Source organism: Manis pentadactyla, chromosome 5 (assembly GCF_030020395.1).
Source record: "Manis pentadactyla isolate mManPen7 chromosome 5, mManPen7.hap1, whole genome shotgun sequence".
Classification (NCBI taxonomy): domain Eukaryota; kingdom Metazoa; phylum Chordata; class Mammalia; order Pholidota; family Manidae; genus Manis; species Manis pentadactyla.
In genome coordinates, this window is record NC_080023.1 from 156,924,029 (window position 1) to 156,943,310 (window position 19,282).

At 37.6% G+C, this 19,282-nt stretch overlaps 1 protein-coding gene across 5 annotated transcripts in view; it reads left to right on the top strand.

Annotated features, from left to right (window-relative positions):
• PHF20 (PHD finger protein 20) overlaps positions 1-19,282 on the top strand; it is a 173,455-nt gene that overhangs the window by 98,081 nt on the left and 56,092 nt on the right. For all 5 annotated transcript variants that reach the window (XM_036902427.2, XM_036902430.2, XM_036902428.2 and 2 more), the window contains one exon: positions 18,718-18,996. In XM_036902427.2, coding sequence (XP_036758322.2) covers positions 18,718-18,996 — 279 coding nt within the window. The remainder of the gene's footprint in view (positions 1-18,717; positions 18,997-19,282) is intronic.

Here is a 19,282-nt window from a genome sequence, read left to right on the forward strand (position 1 = left end):
TATCTCCAAGCAGTGAGTATTTCAAAAAATGATGGCAATTGGTATTCCTTGAACATGTATTTTTGACCACTCATTGACTAGCTCTCTAGGATAAGTTTCTATGAGTGTAATTTCTGGATTCAGTGGACTACACATGTTAAATTGCATTGACAAATCACCTTGCAACAAGACCATTACACTTTATATTTTGGCCACAAGTATGGTAAAGTACTTTTTCCCTTATATCTTTGCCATCTATGTATATTATTCATCTTTTAAATTTTCTCTAATTTTAATGTTAACACTGGGAACAAGATTTCATTTTTTAAGTTGTCTTTTTTTAATGTGGTTGAATAGTTTTCAATTTGTTTATTGAATATTTTAACCAGTTTTTCTGTAAATTGCTCTTTCATATTCTTTGTCCACTTCCTGCTGGGTTGTTTTTATTATTGATTTGCCAAGTTTTCTTTGTATATTATTAAAAGTCACCCTTTGTCTTTTATATACATTGTACTATATTGTCTCTTGATCTATCACTTGTCTTATTTATATTGTATGTCACAATACTGAAATTAAAAATCTTAAATCTACTTTCTTTTTTCCTCAGTATTTAAAAAGTACAGTTATAATAATATATGTACAATCCATTTTATTACATAAGCAGTTTCCCATATTATAAATTCCATATTCAAAAATATCATTTTAATTATAGTATAAATTACCCTTTAAAATTTTTCATGAAATCAGATGTTTACTACCCATAGCACAGGCCTCAAGGTTCTTGATCAACATCATCTTTAAAAATTGTTTTGTAAAATATGACTTATAAATTGAAAGGTGTAGAGTAGGGGAAAAGGGAATTAGTGTAGATAAATTCTGGCATTTCCTAAATGTCCATGAAAGCCTAAGGACTCGTAGGGTAACCCTCTTCTGGACTCAGCTGTATTCTGGATTAAGGCAGACTTAATGGGGCTTGGGGGTTGGGGTGATGAGGGGAATTGGAGTGGTGGGAGACATGGCCTTATTGTAGAATTTAGTCAGAAGTGAGCTGTGGAATCAAATCTTAGGAGCTGCCATTGATGACATGGTTGTGGACCTGGCAGTGTTCCTTTGGTAAATACAGGTGGTCTGTAACCTTCTTCCTCCCCAGTGTGTGGAGAGTATGGGCACAGCTGCTTGGTGCATATGAGCCCAGAGGAAGAATGAAGTAGCTTGTGGAAATGTATAGGTTGCCCATTATTCCTGGAGGAGAATGTGCTCACAAGTTCTTTTAGGCAGACTCAGGGCAATAATAAAGGTGAAATGAAATTGCGTCCCTACAGTTAGCGCATGGAAGGCGAGAAGAGATCATAAATCTGGATGTGGAGGCTCTGGTTGCACATCTTTTTTTTGCTCAGTTCAATTAGAGCATCCTATGAACCTGCTAGGTACCAGGCACTGTGCTCAATAAGCATCCCTGATACAAGATCAGTCAGTCCTAGTGGTTGCATGAAGGCTGTCTTAACTTGGGAGACAATACATTTAAACTGAATATTGATGAATGAACAGCTCTGTCCCATGAATAACAAACAGATGGGGCTGGGTATTCAACAGAGGGAACAATATGAGCAAAGTTGTAGCACACAGGAGATTTCAAGCGGAGAGGTTTGTCAATTTGAATATTCAGTGATATCCTCTATTTTTTTCCCAATTTTTTTTATTTTGGTATCATTAATATACAATGACATGAGCAACATTGTGGTTACTCTATTTCCCCCATTATCAAGTCCCCACCACATACCCCATTACAGTCACTGTCCATCAGCATAGTAAGATGCTATAGAGTCACCACTTGTCTTCTCTGCTATACTGCCTTCCCCATTGCCCACGCCCCTACATTATGTGTGCTAATTGTAATGCCTCTTATTCCCCTCCGCCCTCCCTTCCCACCCAGTGACCCCCCAGTCTCTTTCCCTTTGGCAACTGTTAGTCCATTCTTGGGTTCTGTGAGTCTGCTGCTGTTTTGTTCCTTCAGTTTTTGCTTTGTTCTTATGCTCCGCATATGACTGAAGTCATTTCGTACTTGTCTTTCTCCACCTGGCTTATTTCACTGAGCATAATACCCTCTAGCTCCATCCAGGTTGTTGCAAATCGTAGGATTTGTTTTCTTCTTATTGCGGAATAATACTCCATTGTGTATATATACCACATCTTCTTTATCCATTCATCTGCTGATGGACACTTAGGTTGCTTCCATTTCTTGGCTATTGTAAATAGTGCTGTGATAAACATAGGGATGCATATCATATGTCTTTTTGAAACTGGGCTCCTGCATTCTTAGGGTAAATTCCTAGGAGTGGACTTCCTGGGTCAAATGGTATTTCTATTTTTAGTTTTTTGAGGAACCTCCATATTGCTTTCCACAATGGTTGAAGTAGTTTACATTCCCACCAGCAGTGTCGGAGGATTCCCCTTTCTCTGCATCCTCACCGGCATTTGTTGTTCCTATTCTTTTCTATGTTGGCCATCCTAACCAGTGTGAGGTGATATCTCATTGTGGTTTTAATTTTCATTTCCCTGATAATTAGTGATGTGGAGCATCTTTTCATGTGCCTGTTGGCCATCTGAATTTCTTCTTTGGAAAATTGTCTGTTCATATCCTTCGCCCATTTTTTAATCTGGTTATTTGTTTTTTGGGTGTTGAGGCATGTGAGTTCTTTATATATTTCGGATGTTAATCCCTTGTCAGATATGTCATTTACAAATATATTTTCCTGTGCTGTAGGATGCCTTTTTGATCTGCTGATAGTGTACAGAAGCTTTTTAGCATGATGTAGTCCCATTTGTTTATTTTTTATTTTGTTTCCCTTGCCTGAGGAGATGCGTTCAGGAAAAAGTTGCTCAGGTTTATATTCAAGGGATTTTTGTCTATGTTTTCTTCTAAGAGTTTTATGGTTTCATGACTTACATTCAGGTCTTGATCCATTTTGAGTTTACTTTTGTGTATGGGGTTAGACAGTAATCCAGTTTCATTCTCTTGCATATAGCTGTCCAGTTTTGCCAACACCAACTGTTGAAGAGGCTGTCATTTTCCCATTGTATGTTCATGGCTCCTTGATCGTATATTAATTGACCATATATGCTTGGTTTTATATCTGGGCTCTCTAGTCTGTTCCATTGGTCTGTGGGTCTGTTCTTGTGCCAGTACCAAATTGTCTTGATTACTCTGGCTTTGTAGTGATATCCTCTATTTTGACACTATGTATTTGTGACTTTAATATTAACTTTCTTGTAATCTATACATTTATATTAAATGTAAATCTAATGTACATATTTAACAACGAATATAAGATTTGAATTTCTTTTCCTTCTTGAAAGGCAAAATCCAAATATGAACAGTAATTTATAATTATTTCTAATTATTTCCATTTTTAGAAAACTTAATCAGTGTTAATTATTTAATTAAAATTTCTAAATTTTAGTTCTAGAAAATTTTATGTTGTTAAAAGGTTGATGACATTTAAATAGTTTTGTTTTTAATGTGGCTGTCTATAAGACTTTGACACCAAATTGACTGTATGTCTACAGAATTGCAAAGTTTTATTTGGACAATTTCAGTTTTGGAGGGAGGGGCGTATTTTTTCCTTCTTTTCTTTGGTCTTGCGCAAATGCTTTGTAATTAACATAAGTGCTGTAGCAGTGAAGCTCTTTGAAAATAGTAAATGGAAAGTACTCCAGTATTCACTTCTGGCTCATCCATGGTGCCTCTAGATTAGTCTTTTGTCCTGCTGTTGTGCTTCAGCTTTGTGGGCTCATGGGTTCAAGGTACCTCTTCTTTCTTGCTGAGCTTCCTCTCAGTGGGAGGGCTTCTCTCCTCAAGCCTACTTTTCTTTCCAATAATTTCTGTGGGTGAAATTACTAGACTTGATGTAAAAGACTGGATGGAGAGCTTTGGATGACAGCCATGTTCCTTATTACTCTTAATAAATGTATGTCTCTTATAGATCAAGCTTTTAATTATGTTGTCTTAAGGGTGGTATAATATTAGACATCACTTGAAATTGGCAGTAAATTGTTCCTACACCACCAGACAATACGCTGTACAGCTTAGATGAGTGAGGAGACTAGGTTAGAGGCTAAATCCAGTGCCTGTTTTTAGTTTACATATTTAGTTAATTTAGCTGTGTCTCTGGTTAGTGGAAAGGGTGGAAATAAGGTAATGTGAAGGTGGGGCAGATGAGTTTTGGGAATGGATGATGGTGAGATTTCATGGCTTCTTTTGCTTCTTTGGGTTGCACAGAGGTTTTTGGGTGGGGTGGGGAGATAATTTTGAAACTACTACAACTAACTAAAGGACTTGTCCATTTTCCAAGAAAGTTTATAGTAATGGTCGAGGTCAGATTACCTTGATTGTGACCTAGGAGAGATAAATGCAGCGTAGAAACCATTACTGCATTCTTTTGAAGCAGACTTTAAGATGTTTGCTTTGATGACTTAAAAGCCAGTGGGAAATACAGTTGAAATTGTTCTTCTTGGATAAATGTTTGTTTATGCTATAAAACAGAAATTATAATAGATGCCCTTAGAAGTTCAGAGACCTCAGATTATTCTCTAAATCTGTGTCCTGCCTGTTTGACCACTCACAGAAAACCAGGGCTACTTGAAAATGGACTACAGTCCATTCATTCATTTTTTGTCAACAAATATTTAACAAGTACCTAATAACTGCTAGACTCTATTCTAAACTGTTTTGTTTGTATTAAATATGAACTACAGAATAAACAAGAAGACATATTCAGCTAATTTTTTTTTTAGCCAAGTATTTACTAGAAATAGGATATTTCACCATGTGGTCTAGACCACTGATTCAAACCCTCAGTTGAGTCTTGATGTGTTGTCAGTTATAAAATGAATAAGTTATTTGTCACTAAAGTATTAAAAATTTTTTTAATGATTTACTTGCAAATTGATCAGTTTAGTTTCAGGGTAATGCCTATAACAGTTTTTGCAAATGATTGTTTTAAATTAACTATATCCAGTTTAGTATAATGCCAATAATAGTTTAGCTTTCATGCACTGTGTTCTCTCTGCTTTCTTGAATAGGAAAGTCATAGGGGTACAGTCGTTGCAGTTTGGGAAGTTTTAGGTATCTGTGGTCTGCCATTAGGCACGGACTGGTGTAAAATTGGTTCAGAATTTATTGTTCTAGGGGTTAGAGAAATGAATATGGCATCTGGTAGATGCCCTTCAGGTTTTTATCTCCAGAGGAATGGAGAAGACTGCAGGTACCTGTAATACAAGAGAGAAAGTAAGTTGGATAACATGAAAAATATTTAAAATAAAACCATGGGAGAGAAGACTGACAATGAAATGTTTTGCTTGCTGTTGATTTTTAAATAAAATTTGATTTTTCACAATCAGAACACCAAGGAATACTAATTCTTTGTAAATTGTAATTCTTGATGAATTTTCATAACTAGTCTCTGAATTAAGACAGCTGGGATCCCTGTTTTAAAAATTATTTTATAATGAGAATATAAAACATTGTTTTTTTTCCCTAAAAATTTCAAAACCAATACATATTAGGAAAAATTAAAACCTAGTAAAAGAAAAAAAATCAAAGGTCCTCCCTTATATAGCTTTCTGACTCTCGAAGGAACTACAGTACAATTTGGGTGTGTGGTTTTCCATCCTTCCAGATACGGTTTTGTGTATATACGGACATACATATAAACATACAGCTTTTAAAAAACACAATAATGGAATCATATTCTTATATTTTTAGTCAGTGGCTTGCCATTTTCATTTCTGCTATCTTCTCATGTCAGTTCATCTCCTTTCACAAATACATACAGTTTATTTCATTGTATGGGTATTCCATAATTTATTTAACCCTACCTTGCTGAAAGGGATTTAAGTTATAATTTTTCACTACTAATTCTTGTTATAAGCAAAAAGCTTAATAGTTGGCAAGGAATGATTTAGCCAGAGTTGCCTATTTCTAATGGCTGGTGATGCAGGGTCTGTGACTCCCATTTTCTGACTGAATGTCTGATGCCATCCGATGAGATAGATGATGAGTGCTATGTAAAGCAAGGGAAGTGAACACAGTCCCTGCCTTTTGGGAAGTTGCACAATATGTGATGCAAAACTGTCAGTGCTCTTGAGGGTTCTCATTAAATTAGAAGTGTGTAAGAGGCTTAGGGTGGTCAGTTTTGAGGAGGAGTGTGTTGTACAAGTGATGTCAGTACTCCAGACAGGGTGGTTCCTTTGGGATTCTTTGAGTCAGGCAGATGTGTTGATCTGAAAAATGAATAGTGTACCTGGTGTTTCTTTTGGAACATGGGCTTGGTGGAGTTCAAGACAATCTAGAAAGATTGCAGGGAGAGAAGGGGGTTATGAGGACTCATTTACCAGGAATGTATTATGTAAGTAAGCAGGAAGGAGGGCAGTATAATCATCAGAAACATCCAGCAAGGCCCCTGGAGGCCAGGATGCTCTTGCATTAGTGTTTAGTGATTGTTGTCCTGAGCTGGTGCCAATTTTGTCATTTCCAACGTAGGATAGAGTCACGATCTGAGAAATCTGTGTGAAGGAATCTCTTGGGCAGCAGGAGGAGAAGCTGGATAAGGCAATGCATCTAATGCAGTGCAGAAGAGAGGAACTAGGTGCTCAGACACACCTAGGCATTTGGGGCAGCTCTGCCATCTTGTGGAGTAAATGTAAAGTGTTTTTTGTGAGAACAGTGTGGCCATTTGCATTATAGGGGCTAACCTTGGTAGGGTTACTTTCCTTGAACGTAGTTATTCTGTCACTTCAAGGTATTTTTCCTGTATATACATATATTTTTTTCCCCTGCGTGCATGTGTGTGTGTGTGTGTGTGTGTGTATGTATATATATATAATTTTTACTAAGGTATCATTGATATACACTCTTATGGAGGTTTCACATGAAAAAACATTGTGGTTACTACATTCACCCATACTATCAAGGCCCCCTCACACCCCACTGAAGTCACTGTCCATTAGCCTAGTAAGATGCCACAGAGTCACTACTTGTTTTCTCTGTGCTACACTGTCTTCCCTGTGACCCCCTGCACACCATGTGTACTAATTATAATACCCCTCAATCCCCTTCTCCCTCCCTCCCTCCCTCCTCAATGCCCCACCCCTCCCCTTTCGTAACTGCTAGGCCCTTCTTGGAGTCTGTGAGTCGCCGCTGTTCTATTCCTTCAGTTTTGCTTTGTTGTTAATACTCCACAAATGAAGGAAATCATTTGGTACTTGTCTTTCTCCGCCTGGCTTATTTCACGAAGCATAATACCCTCTAGCTCCATCCATGTTGTTGCAAATGGTAGGATTTGTTTTCTTCTAATGGCTGAATAATATTCCACTGTGTATATGTATCACATCTTCTTTATCCATTCATCTACTGATGGACACTTAGGTTGCTTCCATATCTTGGCTATTATAAATAGTGCTGCCATAAACATAGGGGTGCATATGTCTTTTTGAAACTGGGCTGCTGCAGTCTTAGGGTAAATTCCTAGGAGTGGAATTCTTGGGTCAAATGGTATTTCTTTTTTTCCTTAATTAAGGGACCATTGATATACAATCTTATGCTCAGATTTCACATGAGCAACATTGTGGTTACTACATTTCCCGTATTATCAGGTCCCCAGCATATACCCCATTACAGTCACTGTCCATCAGCATAGTAAGATGCTATAGAGTCACTACTTGTCTTCTCTGTGCTATATTTCCTTCCCCATGCCCCCCCATATTATGTGTGCTAATCATAGTGCCCCTTAATCTTCTTATCCCTCCCTTCTCACCCATCCTCCCCAGTCCCTTTCCCTTTGGTAACTGTTAGTCCATTCTTGGGTTCTGTGAGTCTGCTGCTGTTTCGTTCCTTTAGTTTTTGCTTTGCTGTTATACTCCACAGATAAGTGAAATCATTTGGTACTTGCCTTTCTTCCCCTGACTTATTTCACTGAGCATAATACCCTCCAGCTCCATCCAGGTTGTTGCAAATCGTAGGATTTGTTTTCTTCTTATGGCGGAATAATACTCCATTGTGTATATATACCACATCTTCTTTATCCATTCATCTGCTGATGGACACTTAGTTGCTTCCATTTCTTGGCTTTTGTAAAAGTGCTGCAATAAATATAGGGGTGCATATGTCTTTTTTTTTTATTAAGGTATTATTGATACACACTCTTATGAAGGTTTCACATGAAAAAACAATGTGGTTACTACATTTTCCCATATTATCAAGTCCCCACCCATACCCCATTGCAGTCACTGTTCATCAGTGTAGTAAGATGTCACATTCACTGTTTGCCTTCTCTGTGCTACACTGTTTTCCCCTTGACCCATCCCACCATGTATGCTAAACGTAATACCCCTCAATCCCCTTCTCCCTCCCTCCCCACCCTTCTACCCCTCCCCTTTGGTAATTGCAAGTCCCTTCTTGGAGTCTGTAAGTCTGCTGCTGTTTTGTTCCTTCAGTTTTGCTTTGTTGTTATACACCACAAATGAGGGAAATCATTTGGCACTTGTCTTTCTCTGCCTGGCTTATTTCACTGAGCATAATATCCTCCAGCTCCATCCATGTTGTTGCAAATAGTAGGATTTGTTTCTTATGGCTGAATAGTATTCCATTGTGTATATGTACATCTTCTTTATCCATTCATCTACTGATGGACACTTAGGTTGCTTCCATTTCTTGGCTATTGGAAATAGTGCTGTGATAAACATGGGGGTGCATGTATCTTTTTGAATCTGAGAACTTGTATTCTTTGGGTAAATTCCAAGGAGTGGGATTCCTGGGTCAAATCGTATTTCTATTTTTAGTTTTTTGAGGAACCTTCGTATTGCTTTCCACAATGGTTGAACTAGCTTACATTCCCACCAGCAGTGTAGGAGGGTTCCCCTTTCTTGGTATCCTCGCCAGCATTTGTTGTTCTTAGTCTTTTCGATGCTGGCCATCCTTACTAGTTTGAGGTGATATCTCATTGTGGTTTTAATTTGTATTTCCCTGATGATTAGTGATGTAGAGCATCTTTTCATATGCCTCTTGACCATCTGAATTTCTTCTTTGGAGAATTGTCTCTTCATGTCCGCTGCCCATTTTTTAATCAGGTTATTTGCTCTTTGGGTGTTGAGGTGTGTGAGTTCTTTATATATTTTGGATGCTAACCCCTTGTCAGATATGTTGATTACAAATATATTCTCCCATACTGCAGGATGCCTTTTTGTTCTGCTGATGGGTGTTCTTTGCTATACAGAAGCTTTTTAGCATGATGTAGTCCCATGTGTTCATTTTTGCTTTTGTTTCACTTGCTCGATGAGATGCATTCATGAAGAAGCTGCTCATGTTTATATTTAAGAGATTTTTGCCTATTTTGTCTTCTAAGAGCTTTATGGTTTCATGACTTCTATTCAGGTCTTTGATCCATTTTGAGATTCCTTTTGTGTTCGGGGTTAAACAGTAATCCAGTTTCATTCACTTGCATGTAGCTGTCCAGTCTTGCCAAAAGCAGTTGTTGAAGAGGCTGTCATTTCCCTATTGTATGTCCTTGACTCCTTTATCATTTATTAATTGACCATGTATGGTTTGGTTTATATCTGGGCTCTCTAGTCTTTTCCATTGGTCTATTGTTCTGTTCTTGTGCCAGTATCAAATTGTGTGGATTACTTTGGCTTTGTAGTAGAGCTTGAAGTTGGGGAGCATAATTCCCCCAGCTTTATTCTTCCTTCTCAGGATTGCTTTGACTATTCGGAGTCTTTTGTGTTTCCGTATGAATTCTAGAACGATTTGCTCAGTTCATTGAAGAATGCTGTTGGTATTTTGATAGGAATTGCATTGAATCTGTAGATTGCTTTAGGCAGGATGGCCATTTTGACGGTATTAATTCTTCCTCTCCATGAGCATGGGATGTGTTTCCATTTATTGATATCTTCTTTAGTTTCTGTCATGAGTGTCTTGTAGCTTTCAAAGTATAGGTCTTTCACGTCCTTGGTTAGGTTTATTCCAAGGTGTTTTATTCTTTTTGATGCAGTTGTGAATGGAATTGTTTTTCTGATTTCTCCCTCTGGTAGTTCATCGTTAGTGTATAGGAATGCAACAGATTTCTGTGTATTAATTTTATATCCTTCAACTTTGCTGTATTCCGATATCAGTTCTAGTAGTTTTGGAGTAGATTCTTTAGGGTTTTTTATGTGCAATATCATGTCATCTGCAAACAGGGACAGTTTAATTTCTTCCTTACCAATCTGGATGCCCTTTATTTCTTTGTGTTGTCTAATTGCTGGGGCAAGGACCTCCAGTACTATGTTGAATAAAAGTGGGGAGAGTGGGCATCCTTGTCTTGTTCCCGATCTTAAAGGAAAGGCTTTCAGCTTCTCGCTCTTAAGTGTAATGTTAGCTGTGGGTTTGTCATATGTGGCCTTTAGTATATGGATGTACTTGCCCCCTATACCCATTTTGTTGACAGTTTTTATCATGAATGGATGCTGAATTTTGTCATATGCTTTTTCGGCCTCTGTGGAGATGATCATGTGGTTTTTGTCCTTTTTGTTGATATGGTGGATGACGTTGATGGATTTTTTAATATTGTACCCTACTTGTTTCACTGGAATAAATTCTACTTGATCATGGTAGATAATTTTTTGATATATTTTTGAATCCGAGTTGCTAATATTTTGTTGTGTTTTTACATCTATGTTCATCAGGGATACTGGTCTATAATTTGCTTTTTTTGTGGTGTCTTTGCCTAGTTTTGGTGTAAGAGTGATGCTGGCCTTGTAGAATCAGTTTGGAAGTATTCCCTCTTTTACTTTTTGGAAAACTTTAAGGAGGATGTGTATTAGGTCTTCACTAAATGTTTGATAAAATTCAGCAGTGAAGCCATCTGGTACAGGGATTTTGTTCTTAGGTAGTTTTTAAATTTAACTTAATTTTTTTTGGTATCATTAATCTACAATTACACGAGGAACATTATGTTTACTAGACTCCCCCCATCAACAAGCCCCCTCAAATATCCCATTACAGTCACTGTCCGTTAGCGTAGTAAGATGCTATAGAATCACTACTTGTCTTCTCTGTGTTGTACAGCCCTCCCCGTGCCCCCCCCAACATTATGTCTGCTAATAATAATGCCCCTTTTTTCCCCTTATCCCTCCCTTCCCACCCATCCTCCTCAATTCCTTTCCCTTAGATAACTGTTAGTCCATTCTGAGGTTCTGTGAGTCTGCTGCTGTTTTGTTCATTCAGTTTTTGTCTTTGTTCTTATACTCCACAGATGAGTGAAATCATTTGATACTTGTCTTTTTCCACCTGGCTTATTTCACCCTCTAGCTCCATCCATGTTGTTGCAAATGGTGGGATTTGTTTTCTTCTTATGGCTGCATAGTATTCCATTGTGTATATGTACCACCTCTTCTTTATCCATTCATCTACTGATGGACACTTAGGTTGCTTCCATTTCTTGGCTATTGTAAATAGTGCTGCAATAAACAGGGGTGCATATGTCTTTTTTTCAAACTGGGCTCCTGGATTCTTAGGGTAAATTCCTAGGAGTGGAATTCCTGGGTGAAATGTTATTTCTATTTTTAGTTCTTTGAGGAACCTCCATTCCCCTTTCTCCACATCCTTGCCAACATTTGTTGTTGTTTGTCTTTTGGGTGGTAGCCATCCTCACTGGTGTGAGGTGATATCTCATTGTGTTTTAATTTGCATTTATCCGATCATAAGCGATGTGGAGCATCTTTTCATGTGCCTGTTGGCCATCTGAATTTCTTCTTTGGAGAAGTGTCTGTTCAGCTACTCTGCCCATTTTTTAATTGGATTATTTGCATTTTGTTTGTTGAGGTGCACGAGCTCTTTTCGATGTCAACCCTTTATCGGACCTATCACTTATGAATATATTCTCCCATACTGTAGGATGCCTTTTTGTTCTACTGATGGTGTTGTTTGCTGTACAGAGCTTTTCAATTTGCTATAGTCCCACTTCTTCGTTTTTACTTTTCTTTCCCTTGCCCTTGGAGATAACTTCCATGAAACTGTTGTTCATGTTTATATTCAAGAGAGTTCAAGATTGTTTTCTTCTAAGAGTTTTATAGTTTCCTGACTTACATTCATGTCTCTGATCCATTTTGAGTTTAGTTTTGTGTATGGAGTTAGACAGCACTTCAGTTTCATTCTCTTGCTTGTAGCTGTGCAGTTTTGCCAACACCTGCTCTTGAAGAGGCTGTCATTTACCCATTGTATATACATGGCTCCTTTATTGTATATTGATTGACCATATATGCTTGGGTGTATATCTGGGCTCTGTATTCTGTTCCACTGGTCTGTGGGTCTGTTCTTGTGCCAGTACTAAATTGTCTTGATTACTGTGGCTTTGTAGGAGAGCTTGGATTTGGGACATGAGATTCCCCCTGCTTCATTCTTCCTTCTCAGGATTGCTTTGGCTATTTGGGGTCTTAGGTGGTTCCAACTGAATTTTAGAACTATTTGTTCCAGTTTGTTGAAGAATGCTCTTGGTATTTTGATAGAGATTGCATTGACTCTGTAGATTGCTTTAGGCAGGATGGCCATTTTGGCAATATTAATTCTTCCTATCTAAGAGCATGGAATGAATTTCCATTTATTAGTGTCCTGTTTAATTTCTCTAAGGAGTGTCTTGTAGTTTTCAGGGTATAGGTGTTTCACTTCCTTGGTTAGGTTTATTCCTAGGTATTTTATTCTTTTTGATGCAATTGTGAATGCAATTGTTTACCTGTTTTCTCTTTCTGCTAGTTCATTGTTAGTGTATAGGATACTTTATCCTTTTAAATGACTGATTAGATTTAACATACTTCAGACTTCCTATCGTTTTGTTTAATCACTCCTTCGTTTATGGACATTTTGAATGTTGTTTTTTTTCTTTATTCTAAGCATTTGACTGGACTTGCTGTGAATATTTAAATCTTCTCATATTTCTCTTTCATTGCTTTTTGTGCTTCAAAACAAAAGTCTGTTAAAACATCTGTTAAAAGCACAGAGCATTTAAATGTTAATACCATAACTACTTGCAAATATTGATTTCCATACTGCTTTCTAAAACAGGAATAAATTGGTTTCAGTAGTTTACCCTCTACCCTAAGAATTACCCTTAACTTTTGAGACAGGTTCCCTACAGGATTTAATTTACACATTTTCTGCCCATTGTCTCCTAGTAATTGCTTCCGTGTTGACAAAGGACCACCGTAACCCAAGAGTGGATGATGTCACTTAGCTGGTGTCATCAGTGACATAAGTTCCACATGAAGTGCCCTCCCAGTGGTAAATAAATACCTGTGTGTGAGACGTGGGATTTATGTACACTGTGGCTCACCAGGCCCTTTTGACAACTAGTGGTTCTCCTAGTTTATTGGCCATGCTTCTGTCATGTTTCTTGTGTCTTGGGAACATTGTTCTAGGGAGGAGTATAATATGAAAATATAAAAGTATTGTGTTCTTTCTACTGTGAAAATTATGTGGCTATTATACCTTGTTAGAAAACATGGAAAAATAGAAAAAGGTGGATTTTTTTTTTACCTGAAATGGCAACTGAAAGGTTGCCATTGTTTACATTCCTACAACTCTAGAAAGTAATCTATAATTTATATATTACCATTTCACATAATTTTATGTTTGCTCATACTATTTCTTTTGTGTGTTTTCTTTGGTGTAGTTAGGCTGTGCATATTTTATTTTTAAATTCTTCCCTTCAAAATGTACATTTTTTGCTGGTTGTATCATTTTACTGTTCATGTGCTTTTATTAATTAACCAATCACACCTCAGTGATTGTTTTGTAAGTTAGGGCAATTAGATGCTAAAATTTGGCAGGTTGTGCCACTGATATATGGTTCCCTGGCTGGGACTGTGCATAACTTTGATTGTGTTTAACAGGCAGCTATGAGGTCATTAATGACTAGACAACAACTAACATTCCAGTATACTGTTGCAATTAATAACGGTTTTCTTTCTTGTTATCATTCACGGAAACATGTAGGATCCTGTGAGATAAGTATTTTTATTCCGATTTAATGATGAGGAAACAGTCTTAGAGAGGCTCTTTTTTTATATAGTAGTATGCTAAGATATCTAAGTACCATTAAGAGAAGTAGAGACTGTAGCACATTCCCCATTTCAACATTTTAGGATAACTAAGGAACAGAACCAACTGTAATAGAGATAGAAAGGGACAAAGACTACAAGATTTCTTTTCCAAGATGTACTTAGGGAACTCAGGGAAGGACAGAATCTTTTCTGCCCGAGTACCCAAGGAAAAAGCATTGTCCAAGCAGGTGGCATTTGAAGGATGAACAGGGTTTGGTTATGTGGGAGAGGCATGCCAAACAGGGAACAAGGTGGCCTGACCTGGCTGAACTGGCAGCTTTCATTGTGCATAAAGAGGGCTCATTTTGGTTGTCATGTGGGAAAAGTAGGATAAAATTATGAAGCCTGGAAAGTAAAATTTTTCATATCACTGAAAATTTGTTAGGTTCAAAAATAAAACACTACAATTTGCAAGACGTTCATGAAAAATCACGTAAGTCTTAGAGTCTTTATAAATCTTTTTTTGCTGATGTTTCATTTTAATCTAACATGTTGTAAATATTTTCTAATTAATAAAAAGTTAGCATAGACTTTTATTATTATTATTTAGTATTTTAAATTTACTTTTCAGTACGTGGGTCTGAAATTGTACTTAATTGTGTAATTTATCAGGTTTTGTCACAGGCTGTTGTCCATAGCTGATTTATACCCTGTTTGCATCTTGTCTGCCGTGATGCTTGTGTTGTTTTTTTCCCCAGCACTGCAAGGTAGATTGCCAACAGGGTTATAATCAATAGGGCTTATACCTCACTGAGTCGAGTTTATGGGGGAATCTTACTTCCTGAATTTCCATGGTTTTAGATTTATAATTCTCAAATCTTTGATCTTCTAGTTTTTATTCCTTCAGATAAAAAAGAACAACTTATTATGTCTTATTAATGTTGCTATCTTGGAAAAAGCTCTTGATTTGGCCAAGGACTTTGTGACAGTGACTTCTGGCAGTGTCTTCTCTCCTGGGGAGTTTCTTTGTTCACCTGAGCCTCTGTGATCCTAGTACTGACTCTCAGAGGCAGGTGGCCCACCTGAGTGCCAAGCTTGTTTATCTTTGGAGGTCCAGCTATTCCTACCTTCTGCTTAATTGTGAGGAATAAAGGGTTTTACTTTTTGGGGAGAGGAGTTTTTATCCCACCAAATTAAACTTACTTCTTTTTGAGAAGCTTACTGGATTGGTTGACTATCTGTGTTCATGCATTTGACCTGCTTTAAGAATACCATAGACTGGGTGGCTTATAAACAACAGAAATTTATTTCTCATGGTTTTGGAGTCTGGGAATTTTGAGATCAAAGTGCCAGGAGATTCAGTGACTTGTGAGGGCCTACTTCCTAGTTCAATGATGGCTGACTTCTCACTGTAGTAACCTCACAGGGCAGAACGGGCACAGGGGGCTTTGGGGTCTTGTTTATAAGGGCAGTAATCCCATTTATGAGAGCTCTGCCTTCATGACCTAATCACCTCCCAAAAGCCCTACCTTCAAATACCATCATGTGGGGATTAGGTTTCAACATAGAAGTTTTGGGGGTCTATAGCACTATCAGACCAGGTATATCTTTATTTCAGCAGGTAATTTGACAGTATCTCTCTTGAAATCTATGTATGTACGAGAGGAGATAGATATGAGTGCATTGGTAATCTGCATAGATGAAATTGAATTGGCTCAGGCAACTCTACCACAGACTGTAGACTCAATTGGTGCCAGCCTGAAGGCTATTCAGAAGGCCATCTTCAACTCTGTTCTACTGGATCTTTATCAACTTGGATAAAGACCTAAGAATATATAGGATTACAGAATTAGAGTTTTAAAATTCTTGGACTAAATAAATAATCTGATGGACTTTATTAGGGATAAAAGTAACTTCAAACTATGTGTTGTAATACAGTTTGCCAAAACTATTTGGGAAAATGGAAATGCAGTTTAATTCATATTTTAAAAATACAAACAACACAAAGTTCAGAATTTTGGTCAACCAAGCTTGGGACTATCCTGCAACATATAATGTGATTATAAAAGAAAAAACTTTGTATTAGTAAAAGTAACATGTCCTGAAAGGTGGTAATCCTAGGAATCTTGTTGATTGGTTTTAGATTTCACATGTTTAGAAAGATATAAATAAACCTGAGTGCTTACACAGTGATGTGTCCTCAGCCAGAGCTTGTAAGGGCTGAATGAAGGAATTTTTCACTTCGGTTGATAACTATAATAGCTGTTTCTAGCCATTTTCCATAAATGACATAAGCCTGTTTCCTAAGGTATATTTTATATTTGAAATGGCCTGCTTTGTGCCAAGTACATACACTATGACCCTCTCTCCAACTCTTTGAATTAGGTGGTATTATTCCCTTCTATAGATGAGAAACCAGATAAACACAATAGTTAAAAAATGTGGACCGTTTATTTATGTAGCTAATGTAGGGTAGAGCTGGGATTTAGAGTTGGGCTGTTTCCAGTTATATCTTACTGCCTCTGGCTTGAGCATGCCGTGAGTCTGGGAGTTGTGGGGACTTCTGCTCTTTGGCTTATGAGCAGGTTAACTCCTGAAAAGCTGTTCATGAGTCCTATTTGCTCGTAAGTCCAACATGATACTATATAGTAATAAGAGCCAGTATATATTGAGTACTTAGTATGTGCCAGGTACTTTTCTAGGATCTTTATACAGAACTAATTTAATTCTCAAAACTCAGTGAAGTAATTATCATTATTATCTCCATCTTGCACATGAGGAAACTGAAGCAGGAGGAGTAGGCAGAGGAGCCAGGATTTAAACCAGGTTGTTCCTACAGAGCTCACACTTGTAACCACAGTCCTTTCTTGGCTTATGCAAATAACCAGTTTATGTACACAAGGGTACAAAGTTTTTGAATAGAGAGAATGGTAGTTCTTCATGGAATTGGTTCAAAGTTCTCATTTTCAGCTCTTACTATTTTTTTTAAATTCAAAGATGTTCATATTTTGTCATTCTTCTTCTCCACTATAAATAAGTTTATCACAAACAGGGCTTCACTTACAAGCCAAAGGATGGCTGAGTTTACTGTAGCTGAACTTGATTGCTGAGGAGGTAGCAGGCAGTGTTGATGCTCTCTGACCTTGGACCTTAGTGTTTACATGGTGGTAAGTGGAGTTATCTGTAATGATTTTTGAAAGACTGTCAAATGGAAAAGGAATTACTAGGTTGAATCATATGAAATGGCCAATTTTTATCTTTCTCAACCTATCCAAATGGCAAATTCCTCTGGTTCAACTTAATAGGCCCAAGAGGAAGAAGTTCTAGAGAAATCACTTGTTATTTTCTTTTAAGAATTTTAGGATGTATTGGAGATTTGAGTTTTGAATTTCTCCACTGACATGCTTTTTCAGTACAGTTGTTTGTCGGAGAAGTATGCATTCTTCCATTTCATTTCATGTTACTTGTTCCTTTCTTAACTGCATCTGACTGATTTGAACCTCTTTTTTAATGTCTCATGTCAAGGACAGAGAGTGGTTTTAAGGCATTCTGCTTTAGGACGTGTATATGTATGTATATAATTTTTAGTTGTTTAAATGGCCTATGTAACAGCATCCGTCAGATTATCAAGATTGCCAGTTTCATAATCACATCCTAGTGCTGATTTTTGGAATGTAGAGTGTGATTTAGATTGAGTTTAAGAACTTTTTTATTCCTTCTGCTATGGAATGATACTTGGAAAAGTAATCATAATATTTACCAAAGGTTCAGCACACTGTCTGCTTCTAATAGAAATTGTATCATTGCATTTAGTAAAAGTTTGATTCATTCTAGAAAGGTCTGTTCAGGATATTCTTGGGGGATGATCTGTAGAGTAGGAGTAATTTGATGCTTAAGGCAATTGCTCTCCTTGGGGTGAGGCCATTGTGGAGAGAGTCTTCAGTAAATTGAGTTTCTAACACACTTGAATTTCTTGTAACAGCTTTACTTTTTGTCATTGATTCATGACAGACCATTGTCTTATGTTTATTTGGTTTGGGGTGTGGGGTCAGACATTTTTACCTTTTTGAATTTGGTTGTTGAGTCCTCTGACTTCTCCTCATACCTTCCAGCTCCATTCAGTTGGTTGTCTTATTTTTTTTTAATAGGCTCTGAGTCCTTTTGTTCAAACAGAGTAGCTGATGGTGAAATCTCAAAAAAACCTCAATACTAAAACCTTTACAATGGTTACATTCTCCTTGCGCAGAAACCATTGTAAGATCCCTTAGGTTTTGTGAAGAGTCTTACCAGGTACTCCCTAGTTCTGTCCGCACAGGTATTAGGATGGTGGTAAGTCCGAGTCTGTTCCAACTCATGAATAACAAGTGCTGTATGGTTTTTTTCCCCCTGTTCTTCCTCCAAAGTCTGAAACCCTGAGAACTTATAGCTACTTAACCAAACCAAACCATGTTGGTCTTCTCTTTGAAAAGATGAGTCACGGTTGAGTCTCTGTGATTTATCCTGAAGTCATATTCATTCTCTCTGAACAGTAATCTGGGGAGGCAGTGGCAGTCTGATTGATGGCTCAGGCCACTCTTTCACTTTCTCGTGCCATGTGTTACTGCAGGTATTGTAATAACTGGGATAAGCATGAGAGATCTTTGTTTTGTTTTTGTTTTTGTTTTTCAGTAACAAATACTTTGAAGAAAAAGGATGACTTTGTGGCATCTAAGGCACCAGCCATTGACCTAGATCACAAGTTTAGGTGCAAGGTTGTGGATTGTTTAAAATTTTTCCGCAAAGCCAAACTGTTGCACTATCACATGAAGTATTTCCATGGAATGGAGAAGTTACCAGAACCCGAGGAGAGCCCAGGAAAGAGGCATGTCCAGACGAGGGGCTCTTCAGCTTCAGACAAGGCCAGCCAGGAGGGCCTGACCAGGAAGCGGGTCTCTGCCAGTTCCCCAAGTAAGTATTTTGGTTTTTTGTTGTATCCGTATCATGGAGGGCTCTGTTGTTCAGGTTACAGTAGTTATATTTCTGACCCAGAAAGCAAATGTTAGGTTGGTCTGGTCCAATTGAATCCCAAAAGGTTGAAAATGACAAATGATCCTTGGGAGTTGAATCAATGAGTTGCCTCTCCTGGAGGAACTAAAAATACCTAATTCTTATTCTTACCTCAGCCTCTTGCTGCTCAAGTAACCTTGAGAAAGTCACTTAGCCTCTGAAGGCCTTGGTACTTCTAGTATGAGTG